Below are 12,881 nucleotides of genomic sequence, written 5' to 3' on the forward strand. Positions count from 1 at the left end.
CCAGGGCGACGCCCGCGGGCGCGGCCCGGAGCGCGGGCGCCCCCCGCTGGGCCCGGCGGGACGTGGCGCCGCAGCCGCCGCGGCGAGGCGCGGCCCGGCCCGGCCCCGGGGACCGAGCGGGGGGGCCTCGGCGACCGGGGGGGCGGCCCCACCGCAGAGCCCGGAGCCCCGCGGGCCACACCGCGGCCTGCGCGACCCCCCCCCACCCCGGGCTGGGCCGCGGGCCCGGAGCCAGGCCCCGCGGAGCGGCCCGCGGCCTGCAGCCCCCCGGGAGGCCTCCGCTCCTCCTGCCGCCCCGGTGCCATTTCCCACCAGGCAACTGCCCGTTGAGCGAGGAGCGGAAACAACATGTCGCCGCAGGTGGGAGCCGGGCCGCGGCCGGCGGGGTGGGAGCTCCCCTGGCCCGCTGCCCGGCTGCTCCTTATCTCCTATTTGTCTCTTTATCTGCTTGGTTCAAACAGAGATTCGGGCTCGTGGAGACAGGCGTAGTCCGGCGAGCGTCGGCGTGCCAGCGCCTCCGCACGGTGCCCGCGGCCGAGCAGCTACCTGCCCAGCGGTAACTGGGTTAATTCCCAGCCCTGTAGGGAATGGTTAATGACCTAAAACGTGGAGCTGAGACACACGTAGAGAGACCAGCTGCACGAGCGTGTTGAAAAATCTGCATCCTGCAAAGGAAGTGCGCTTTTAAATCAAATGGACAAACTGGGGTCAAGGCAGTGGCGAGGGTAAAATAATTTGTTTTCTAACCGTGGCTAGCAGCTGAGAAAGCCTCCAGGGGGTTGAACTCAATCTCACTTAAACCCCAGACTCTTGCCAATTGTCAACTTCAATGCCAATTAACTAAATCAAGTTAGCCAGTCCCATTTAAAACACAACAAAGGAGAAAACAAAGAAACCCTACCAAGCTGTCAGTTTTTACTGTGACAGACCACCGTCAGAGTGACCTATTTAGTGCTCTGGGCAACCTTCACTTCTTAAGGAGTGTTTTAAAATATATTGAAACAGACACATTTCTTTGTGCCCCTGCTCATAACACCCAGCAGCAGTATAAGCAAAATTAAACCTACATAGAAGTAGAACCAGATCCCTACGTGCCTTTCTGCCATCACACTGTACCTCACAAGCCAAGATGGGTCTTGCACAGTGCCTTAAAAGCAGATAAGATGGGGTTGTCACCCTCAAAAGCAAACCAAATTGCAAATCCCTGGGAACTAATAAAGGCTCCTGAAGCTGCATTCCTCACTCATAGCAAAAACTTAGCTCACGCTGCTGCTGACTGCTGTTGCAGCGTCTCGCGGTACTGCTGCTTGTAGATCCCAGACTGTTTAGGACTTTGTAAGTTAAAACCGGTATATTTGCATCTGTCTGGGAAATGATACGCACAGCACGGATGAGAGCACAACTTAATATGCTCACAGGGAGAAAGGTTGCTTAACAAACAAGCTAACAGTTCGTGCACCCACTGCCATTTCCAATAGATTGAAGATACAGCCCCACTGCAATGTCGAATGCCAAGGTGATAAAGACTTGCAGGACGGTTAGAAGGTCTGTAACTGAGTATGTGTTTGTTTTCAGCTGGGCACAAGCTCCTATCTCTCTGTAGATGGAAAAAAGGCCAAAATAGCTCTGTACTAGTTACCTGATCTAATGGCAGGAGCCAGGATTCTAATCAGCTGTACAGATCATAAACCTCAGCAAGTAAAGGGAGCAGCATAACCTCAGTCACTAGGGAGGAAATGACTTCCATGCTGTCCCCACCACACACGGTCATCTCAGTCTCCTGTGAGCTGACTCTCAGGCAGCAAGCCCTCATCCATGCCTCCACCCTCACCAACGCTACAGGCTTCTTCACATGGAGAGGTATTCCAGATGATGTTCATAATTCCCTATGCAAACGCCCTTACATCCCAGCTGCAAATTATTTTAATCTGTTTTGTACATTGTACTGTTTTGGAAAAAGACGTGCATCTTTTGGATTAAGAGTTATTCAGAAATATTCAGATTCATGATTTACCTTAATCCAGAGGAACTTTTGTGTCATGATAGGACCTAAGAATCAGCCAACAACCCTACCGAACAGGAAAATCACAATCTCCGGTAACTTTTGCCTAAGATGTAAAAGTTATATCAGTGGCCTATGAGTATGATGCAGCCTATTTAGAATACTGTGGAATTACAGTGGTTGGTATAGAAGACTGTAGTTCAAGATAAATTGAGGCTAAATTCAAGAGATCATGTGGTGTTACATAGCAAACAGGCTCCAGGTCTAGAACGGGCAGTAGTGAGACCCAAACATGGATTCCAGCCAAAATTCAGTGCAAAGCTTTACCCTGGGAGAGTCGTACCTTGTCCTTTGCACACCTACCAAGTTTGACCCTTCTCACATTCCTGCAGTACCTGCCTAGTTCACCAGTGCAGTAAAATCCCACGGGCTGAAGCACAGAATAATGATGTGCTCCTAGATTTCATCATAAAGTTAATAGTTTTGTTTGTAACTTGCTTTGGTTTGGAATGAGGTGACCAGATTATAGTCTCCATGAGGGCCCTGTTAAACTGGGCCTTCCTGGGTTACAGAGGAAAGGGCACAGACACAATGAAACAACATGTTCAAACAAATAAATACCTTGTATTATTTACATGTAACAATTTGACACTGAGGTTTTATTTCTTTATCTGTGCATAAAAATTAGTACATAAAATAGCTTCTGGAAGGCATAGCTCCAACTGAACAAGAAATCTGGCTTACTTATGCTGCTTCAGGATCAAACAACATTCACTCATTTAGTGCGTAAAGTATCTAGTAGACAAAGACTCCATGCATAGTGTTGCAGGATCTGTAAGGATTGTAACAGTGTATAAAATAGTGCTATATTTTTAGTGTAGTTTTTCTATGAACAATGACATATTTAATACATGTTGCATATGAAGAAGACGAGGACTTCCCATATTCAAAAGTTAAACTACCAAGAAAAAGTTAAAATAAATTAATGTAAATTTTAGAGAATCTTAAATCACTTCTTTCACACAAAGCCAGATTCCTTTCCAGTTACATGTGTACAGAAGGTAAATAATTTGCAATTATTAGCAATTATCTTTGAAGTGGTTATTTTCACAGGCAGTATTTTTATGCACCATCCAAATCAGGTTAGCATATATCAGTGTCATAGTTATATTAGTTTTCCCTTTTAATGAAATAAAACTGTTGAATAAACAATTATGTTCCAGTGCTTATAAATATTAATATAAATCTTGGTCAGCTTTCAAAAGAAAGCTTGTTTTCAAAAGACTTGTTTGTCCCATAATATATTTAAAGAGCTGTTGTATTATCACTCAAAAGTGCATCTATTTTACCTTAATAGAGGTAATTATACAGAAAACAACTTACACACCCGTATGATTATCAAGAAGCTTGATAACATTCCGCAGCAGGAATTTTTGCATTACATGTTCATGTACCTACTACATGTTATTAGATAAGTCCAATGTGACAATCTCGTCACAGGCACCCTCAAAGCTGAGGCTGCACAAAAAAATTCAGTAAAATTTGAAACATAGGCAAGTTCTAGTCTCTCTCAACCACATATCTTTCAGGCACTTCGGTTTAATGTAAGGCTGTGGAAGACAGATATTTGAGTTTTTAATCTCCTAGATGATGCTGCTGGTGAAGGTAAAACAGTAGTTAGGGAGCCCCTAGGAGAGCTCTTTCTTGTAGTCTTTTGCGAAGGAGCCACATCCGCTGGCCTGGACAGCATTGCACTATTACACCCTGGCTAATGATCCAGCTCGCCGATGTCAAGTGATGCAAGGAATGGATCTGAAATTGCTCCGCACCACAGAAGTCTGCCCTTGCCTTAACAAGCTTGGGCTCATGCCCTCAATGAAAGCAAAATCTGTTGGAGGAAACCTGGAAAAGCATTGCCAGAGCCGACTGCAGAGCGGCCTCCTCAGAGCCCAGCCCTCGGGACTCTCCAGCCCTGTCTGCACTGAAGTCAGTAACGCAATTCACATTGATTTCTGTACAGCTGAGGTTTTGCTTCCAGTCTAAATTGATAACAAGGACATTCATGTCATCAGATGATCAGCATTATCTGCTTTCACTTGTCTCCCCAATTCTTCCCTAAGGCAGAACCGATGAACGCCTATTGCTTTGGAAAGTATTACTGTTTCCCTCCCTTTTACAGAAAGAATTAAGATTGTTATAAACATTTTTTGTGGTGAACTATCAGATTGATTCAAAGCATTTCATAATCTGTTTCCAGCTTTAAAGCTATATAAAGAACAGTGCAATATAAAATGTTTCACTCTTGAGAATTTTTAAATGAACATTTTCTCAAAGAGCGTGTGTGAATAAATCCATCTTCATTCATACCATACACACACTGTTTAGTTTCTCTCCCATGGAGCCGTGTAAATAGTATATAGAACTGAAGCCTAATGCCCGTGCAATTTTTCTCTCTGCGAAGGCTCAGGCAGGCAGCTGAGAGACATGGAGCAGAGCCTAATGATGGCCAGGGAAACGGCCATGCAGATGCCCATTGAACCGAGAGTGTGAAGGGCCGAGGGAAGCATCGCAGTGGCCAGGAGCCAGTCGTGGCGCTCGGTCATATCCATCCTGATGGCTTCCATCTGGAAGTGCGTGCCAATGATCCCGCATACGTGGAAAACCTGGTGGCTGTGCCCTGCAACAAAATCAAAAGCATTCAGCCTGAAACACCTTGGGTTTCATTAAATTTTCATTTATTCTTGTGCCACTAGACTACAGAGACCTTCCTTTCCAAAATGCACTGAACTCCAGCTAGCTACAACTGCAGGAGAGATACACAGCTCTCTGCTGCAATCTTGGCACATGCGACATGTGAGGTGGCACTGAACTTATGCACGGCTTTGATGAGGGACCAAGGAAAACCCTTGGTGCTGTCAGGAGGAGGACTCTAATCCAGTCTCTCCGTGGTGACTGCTCTTGCAGTGCCCTGATGTGGCACTCTGAAGTGTCACTGTGCTAACGGTGATGTCTTTTGCATGAGAAATGCGTGCTTTTTGGTTGCAAACCCCGCTATGAAACTTTTTTGGTACAGCAGGTCTCAGGAGCTGTTTCCACTTCACTTAGGCAGGACTGCTGTATCTTGTATATAAAACTGCACCTAGAATTTCCGACAGGGACTATATTATAACCGTTGAGAGTCACTCGGGTATTAGCGTTCTTCCTTCCTGAAAATAACGTGAAAACCGCAAACTCGCCCTTTTGGCACTTACCGATGTAGTCAAAGTGTCCTGGTGCAAGTCTCTCTGGCAGATGGCTAGCGAAGACGAAGCACGTGAGGAAGGCAAGCACCGTGTGTTTGTAGTGGACCACGATCACGGCCTCCGTGCAGCTCTCCGCCGCGCACACGTAGAACTGCAGAAGTAAAGAAACGGCCATGTGAGGGGACCATGCAACGGAAAGAGAGGGGACGACTAAAGACACCCTGCAGCCCCTGTGCCCCAAGGGTGGCCTCAGGGCCGATGGGGCATCCCCATCCCGGCCCTCCGCGGCCTGCGCTCCAGGGCGAGGATGGGGCTTGGCAGGCCCTGCTCCCGGCCGGTGTGTCGGGGCTTTCCCACTGCCGGTTTCTAAAGGAGGCAGCACCAATTTGCACTCTCCTGGGCCTCCATCACCTCTGACTGCTCCTCGGCTAGGAGCAGCGCACGTGGTAGGCTGCCAGCGGCTGTCGGGAGCTGGAGCTCTGCTTGCAGGACCTACGACTCACCAAGAGCAAGAGCCGTTGCCTCTGTTTTAATCGAATCCCAGGCCCCCACCTCCCGTCCTTAGATCTCACCGCAGGAAAATTCCCACCCAGCTCATGTTTAGGAACTAAGCACAGCTTTCAAAGACAGCAAATTTCCAGCACGGGCAAAGTTTGAACGCCCTGCTTTGAAGTGAGAACAATCTGTGTATCAATAGGTACAGGAAAAAATAACCAAATCTCTTTTCCTGCTGGAGTCAGTTTTCTATAAAAAAAAAAAGTTGATATATTTTCCAAAGTATTTTTCAGACTGAGATTAAGCAGCTGATATTTCCAACCCTGCAGCAAGCAAATGTCTTGCTGCTGTGAATATTGACTCTTCTAGGCATACCCTGTAGAAGAGAGGGATGCTATCGAATAGGTATGGGTACACAAAGGCCAGCGTGCGGAAAGCTTTGCTGAGCTGGGGCCGGTCCACCTCCAGAAACCTGAATCAAGAAAGAGAAAGTATTTCACATTACAGAGGCATGGCTGATGAGGCTAATGCAAGTGTTGGACTCTGTTTTTCATTAATTTTCTGGGGACTGTGCCTTGCAACGTATAGACTGGGCATACCCTTTCCCACGGAGGTCCGTGATCTTCAGCCAGTACAGTGCAGTTTTGTGTGCTGACAATATTAAAGCTGCAATCACTGTCAGTTCAGGTCCTTTACTGGCTGAATACTGAGATGAGGAGGAAGATGAGAGGGGCCCCCCTCTCTTTATTACATGCAGAAGAGCCTCACGCTGAGTCTGGGCAGAGCCTCTTCTCCACCAGCCGTGCAGGCTCGGGGATAGAGCTGCAACGAGGAGTCACCCAGGACTCAGCCAAAGCAAATTCAGCTACGAGCTGTGCTGAAAATGCCCTAATTTAATCTGACAGCGTGCTGCTCTGCTCTCCCTCTACCCCTTCTCCTCCTTCCTCTGCCTCACCTGCGCTGCCGGCTCTGCGGGCGGCCGGGTCTGACAGCTCCCTCCGGCCTTCGTCCCTGGCTCAGGGTGGACGTGCCGGGGCATCGAGGGCCCGCTAGCTATTTCCATGATTAGCAAGTCACACCTAATTTATGGCTCAGTCCATGATGCCCTTATCCTTATAAAAAAATCACAGGCCAGAAGGAAATCAGCCAAGTTCTTTCTCCAACAGGTACGCTTTCTAGACATGGTTTAGTATGCGCCAGGCTCTCGCAGAAACTGGAAGCAGCTCTGAAAATGTGGAGTCTTTTTTACTCCATCTTGGCATGGCTGATTTTGCTTCTTTCACCATTGCTCAATAACGATTACACATCAGCAGCTGGGAGCAGAGCTTGTTTTCAAACAGCTGCTGCCCCTGCAGTTGTTTTTGACTGAGTTTTTACTCCTATAGTTTTGAATTCAAGCTTTCTGAGCACAGCAATCCCAAGGAGAATACATCTGCATTAGTTTAGAAGGCTTTGTAGGTAATACAGCATGCAGACTGCAATTGTCAATGTTTGTTAATTAAACTGTATTGCAGCTTGTGTCCAAAATGCATAAAATGTCTCCACATACTTCTTTTTTACATCCTGCCAAGACTTTGCAATTGTCATTGTAGAGAATGCATGGAGACATATACTAAAATCAAAAAATAGATTAATTTAACAAGTCACCTTTTTATGACATCACCACTATAACAACAGCAAGCCTGTTGGTCATAATGATACCATATATGAGGAGGAAAGTGTATGTTTGGATGGGGAATAATCTGCATTCCCCCCTGGGAAATTACACTGTTGAGTTGTCCTACACCGTAGGACATACTTCGTAGCTCAGATCACAGAGTAACTGAAGCCCCAGATCCCCCCAAAACACAGAATAAAAACCGGAGGAATAGCAGCTGGGCCATAAGCTGTGTGCAGAGTCCGCAGGGTGCTCTGGACACACCAGGAACACGACTCGAATGAAATCTTGACGCCGAAAACCAGACAGAGCCGCAGAGCTGCACTGTATCATCCGCTGGGGCAGCCGCGAGTGAGCCCGGCAGCGTAGCCGACCACGACCCACCACGGCAGGACCCACTCGGACGACCGAGCTGCCGCAGAGGAGCCAGATGCCTCCTCCCATGCTCCGGCAAGGAGCACAACGTCCGTCTGGGCGGTCAGTCCAGCTGGGAGGACCCCCACACCCAGACTCACCACGCTGCACTCCAGAGGCAGGATGAACCAGAAAGCGAACAGAAAACCTCTCCCTCTGACGTTTCCCCTTCTGGATAATGCAGAAAAGGACCGAGCTTAATGGCTTTTTAGCCCAGTGAAGGAACAGGGAGGTTAACTTAACTCAAACAGAGTTACAACAGATCTGCTTGCAAAGCAGAAGGGCTGTATTGAGGAGATAACCCCAAATACACGTTGGAAACGCAACAAAGAGGAGTTGTGCTCGAGAGCTACATGAGGAGCTTCACCTCATTCCTGCTCAGTTTGGCCCTTTCCATCATGGCCTGCAGCTTTTTCAGGAGACCTTGGTGTGAAAGGTCACAGTGATGGTGAAGGTGCCTCCGACTGCATTTTCTTCTGTCTTTCTACAGTATTCTCACAGTATAAATTTGATATTTCTACTGCATGTTCCTACTGTGGAGTCACCTGCGAGGTGCTGCCCTCCACTTCTGCATGCAGATCTCTCAGTCATTGCTGTGAGGTGCTGCGCTAACCCTCGCCCTGCATCTTCCCACTCTTTTGGCCACGTACAAATCTAACCTGCACACTTCTGTTCCCAAAACTCTGCCACAACTGCAGCCTATGGCCAGGCACGCAGCAGCCCCTGGGACAGTGCCCTATTCACAGGGGACGGCGTGAGATATAATAGAGCTCAAGCGTACTTTGTCCTCCCTGTGAAAAGCTCATACAGGTTTTTCTACTTTCACGTAGAAGTCCGCAGGGAGATGCCAAATTCTCAAGCTTGAAAGAATGTCTTTGTTCAACTGCTCATCCCACGGGTGGGGAGCGCGGTCAGACCTTCTCTGCAACGGTGCTGCGGGGCTACCTAGCACCGCAGAAGAGATAAATGTGCTTATTTACATCTATCTGCATATGTTTCCCTGCCTGGCAATTCGATGTTCCTAGGGCAAAGGACGTAAAAGACAAAAAGCAAAATAAAAATTCTTCTGATGGTCTCATTAACCAGCTCTACAGGATTGGAAAATTTTCCTGAGAGGTTGAAAAAATTTGGTGCAATAGCCTTGGCAAACGCCTTCGCTCGTTCTTCAGGTGCCCCGCTGGAAGCCCCTGCCTTCATCAAGTCGCCGTTATCTTCAACCACGTTAGTTTGCAACCCCCTCGACCGCTGCCTGGCACATGCAAAGCGGCTGGGGTGGAGCAGGCTGCCTTCGCCGTTGCATTCAGCCACAAGAAGTGACCAAGAAGTGATCTCGGGGGGGTTCCCGAGCCTCCCCTCGCCTAGCGCTGACGGTCTGAGCGTGAACCGGTTTGAAACGGCCGGGTGTAGGGCTTGCCTCTGCCCTCGCAAGCCCCTGCGTCCCTGGTGAACACGCCGTCCGTCTGTCCGTCCCTCTCCCGGCTCCCCACGCCAGCCCCGTGCAGGGCACGGCGGAGAGGAGCCGCCGGGGCCGTGCTGCTGGGCTCCTGCTCGTTCCTGTCCGAGCCGGAGACGAGGCAGCGTGCCGGGACGGGTCCCCGCCACCGGCCCTTGCACGACCTGCTTGCAGACCTGCCCCTTCCAGCCCGCGGGACGTCTCGCCGGCGCGGCGGTGCCGGGCAGGCAGACGCAACGGGGGAGCGATGCCGGCGTGCACCCGGGGCACCGCACCGCGCGAGCCACTTACGGCAACCGGGCGAGCGCCGGGGCAGCGGCAGCGCTCCTCCTCCGCAGCCTGCGGGAAGAGAGAGAAAGGAGAGAGACAGGCGAAAGGCAGGGCGCGAAGGAGGAGGGGGTCTCGGGGGTCTCAGGCTCCGCTCGCACCGGGGTGTCGAGGGGCAGCGTTGCTGCCGGGGCCGACCGAACCACCCGGCTCGGAGCCGGAGCAGAGCAGGGCCCGGTACTGGGTGCTTCTGCTGACCCAGGAACCTTCCGCTGACTTCTATAAGGTGACATTTGGTGGGTTTACTACTTGCACAATTCACAACAAGAACTACCAAGACAACAGCATTGGTTATTCTATCACATAGTGATAGCTGCGCATTTTTCACGTAACCGTACTTACAGTTTTGTAGCAGAGATGCTGACATTTAAATTTGCAGATCAAGAATTTAGAAAATTCCCAACTAATCTTGAACTGATCGCAAGCCGCTGAAATGTCTTAAGTGTTATCTTCAAGCAGTGAGTACTAGGGTTAACACAGGGTCAGTGAGCTTCGCTTGCTAAGCCCATCTAGCGAGACAGCAGAGAGACGCAGAAGACAAAAATAAGAGGAAAAAAGAGAAAAAAAGAAGGGAAAAGAAATGAGGAGTATAAGGAAAAGATACCAAATCCTTGCTGGCATCATTCGCAAAGACGATCTAGGAGTGATCCTTGATTCTGCAATAGCATACAGTAACACTAAAGATAGGTCCAAATCTTCTACCCCAGGGGCTCTACTCCAGTGAGAAATCCTCAGTCCGAAAGACAAGTAAATCCCTTCATTTTCAACAGATACTAGACTAAGGCAACATTTCAGGATCCATCAAAACTATCAAGAGCTTCGTCCCCTCCCTCTCGGTAAAACCCTGATGCTCCGCTGCATCTCGCCCCGAGCAGCAGCTCTCCTGCAGCAAAACCGGCCGGGTTTCTTTATTTTGGGGGGCTGCTGCTGAGCCCATTTCTCGCCGCCGAGGCAGCAGCAGTCGAGAGGCGGCTGGGTGCTGGCGATGCCCCACGGCAGAGTCGGGCTGGGGCCGCGGAAGCGAAGAGGCCCCAGCACGGCACTGCGACGGCGAGCCACGGCAGCCAGCGCGACGGCAGCACGGTGCCGGGTAAACACTGCCAAAGAAGGGGGACGAATAACGCCAGAGCAGTCACCCCCCTTCAGAAAATAGAAATCCTGTTTTTGAAAAGCAAACTGCATGATATCGCAATGGCAGATACACATACGGCCTTGAAGAAAGTATCTACCGTGAACTAAATTAAAATAAATACTGCTAGAGTTCTGGCGGAGAATGTACAGCTAGGAATCAGCTAAGTACTTCAGACAGTTTAAAAGGAGTTACTCAAAACAAATTGTCTAATTCCATTCGGGAACACAATACCATACGCGTAATGCTCTTTATGCTTTTAAAATAATGCAATCAGCTGTGAGAATATTAGGGTTCCTCCTCTGCAAATCTGCAACATGCACGCACGCAGAGCTTAGGCTGGTAAGTACCTTTGGCAATTAAAATTGGGCACGTGCTCAAATGTTTGTGGCATAGGAGCCCGCAACCTTTTCAGGGTATTAGAAACACTACAGACAAAACAAGGCGCTTTAGGTGGTCGTCTTCCTCCTAGACGTATGATATAAAATTACCTTTTGAATTTTCAAGAATTAAAATGTCTCCAACTGCTTTGCAGTTTTGTTTGCCAGTCTATCCTAGCATCAGCTTGCAAAACATTTCTCAAATTAAAACATCCTCTTCCTCCCCTTCCTGACCATAAGGCACAAACTGCTGCAATACAGTCTGCAATTACAAAACTTTATTAATAACAGTAATTAATGTTTATGCTTTGGCAATCACAGCAGCTGAAGCAAAAGGTGACTATACCTGGAGTAGCAGGAGAGGCTGGTGCTAACGACAGTGTTGAACACAGCGATGGGAACATAGTAATAGTGGAAAGTGCCGTTGACCCATTCTTTTGGGAAGATATACGCTGAATACGCCAGGGCAGAACCTGGAAGTGGAGAAAGATCACGATGAGTCGCAAACACTGTTTGTATCCTCAGCAACCCCATGGATGCATCTGTGGACTTCCCGGTCTCAGACATTTTATTTTGTCTTGCTCAATCTACTGCGAAGAGCCCAGCCCAGAGCCTCTCCCCCAGGAGCAAAACACCGACCGGAGGACCCAGCCCAAGATTATTATGGTAATAACAATATTGAGCGGTGTCAGAGATGCTTCACACCCATCCGTGCCCTGTGATTACCGAAGCATTTCATTTGATTCAGACTCAGATTATTTCATTCTATTCATAATCCGAGCTGCTAAGTGCTAGAATTAACCGTGTCGCCGCAGTCGCCGTCGGCAGGAGACGACGCGTCCCGCTGAGCAAACCGCTCTGCAAGCCCCATAAACACGCGGCGAGGCCGTAACCCGCAGCAGGAGGGAGCTGAGCTGCGAGTGAGTCACCGGGGCCCCTGCAACCTCCGCAGACACGCAAGCGAAGAGCAGCGGAGGCGGAAAAGCGTCGGGGCTGGCGACATGCTGCACTCCCTGCCCGAAACCGGGCTGCGGCGGCGGGCTGGAGCCAAAACGGGACGTTTGCGCCCACGGTTTTGGCTTTGGAGCCGTCTCCCTGCACCCGGGTGACCTCAGCCCGGTTGCCCGTGTTTCCCAGCGCTCCGGTTCCTGCCCAGGAAAACCACGGCTGACGCGCCGGGGCTCTGCCGGGCTCCGTTAACGCTCGCGCAGCTCTGCCAGCGGCACGGGCTGTCCGAGCACAGCGCGTTCGTTATCACAGCTGCTGTTACACGAAACACGCCGCAATCCCCAAGCATTTCAGCCATCAGCTGCAGCTGAGGAAAGGAACGAGATAAAATTAAGCAATATTTTCAAGCAGCCCTGAACGAACGAGGAATGACAGGGCCCAGACGTGCATCCCGAGACCCCGACTCCTGTTAGCTTTAGGTCCATGGTGCCAAAGCTTTCCCAGGGGGTGACACACCGCAGCCGCTTGCACCCCGCCGACGTCCGTGCAGGCGTTTTCCCGCGACGCCGTCCGCACGCCCTTACCCAAGCTGTACACGCTGAGCGCGGCGTAGTCGAAGAAGTAGCAGAGGTGCCGGGCCCGGCTGGACATGGTGCTGAAGGTGTGGGCGCAGCTGGAGGCGAAGGGGTAGAGGCAGCAGGAGAGCAGGTAGGCGAGGAAGGGCCAGGCGCGGGTGCCCCGGCCGTCCCGCGGCGGCAGCGAGCCCAGCAGGTGCCACAAGAAGTACCTGCAAGGCAGCGGCACGCTCGCCAAACCTCCGCCGGGCTCCGTGCC

At 50.2% G+C, this 12,881-nt stretch overlaps 1 protein-coding gene and 1 long non-coding RNA gene across 9 annotated transcripts in view; one reads left to right on the forward strand and one right to left on the reverse strand.

Annotated features, from left to right (window-relative positions):
• Positions 1–4,366, forward strand: LOC135329413 (uncharacterized). The gene is made up of 2 exons (XR_010390896.1): positions 1–360; positions 462–4,366. It is a non-coding gene; the product is annotated as an uncharacterized LOC135329413 (long non-coding RNA).
• Positions 2,607–12,881, reverse strand: part of PAQR5 (progestin and adipoQ receptor family member 5) — an 18,565-nt gene continuing 8,290 nt past the window's right edge. For all 8 annotated transcript variants that reach the window (XM_064517839.1, XM_064517838.1, XM_064517837.1 and 5 more), the window contains 5 exons: positions 12,632–12,834; positions 11,446–11,572; positions 6,115–6,211; positions 5,254–5,395; positions 2,607–4,679 (listed from right to left, as the gene is read on the reverse strand). In XM_064517839.1, coding sequence (XP_064373909.1) covers positions 4,432–4,679; positions 5,254–5,395; positions 6,115–6,211; positions 11,446–11,572; positions 12,632–12,834 — 817 coding nt within the window. In that variant the 3' untranslated portion in view covers positions 2,607–4,431. The remainder of the gene's footprint in view (positions 4,680–5,253; positions 5,396–6,114; positions 6,212–11,445; positions 11,573–12,631; positions 12,835–12,881) is intronic.

Source organism: Dromaius novaehollandiae, chromosome 10, assembly GCF_036370855.1.
Source record: "Dromaius novaehollandiae isolate bDroNov1 chromosome 10, bDroNov1.hap1, whole genome shotgun sequence".
NCBI classification, from domain to species: domain Eukaryota; kingdom Metazoa; phylum Chordata; class Aves; order Casuariiformes; family Dromaiidae; genus Dromaius; species Dromaius novaehollandiae.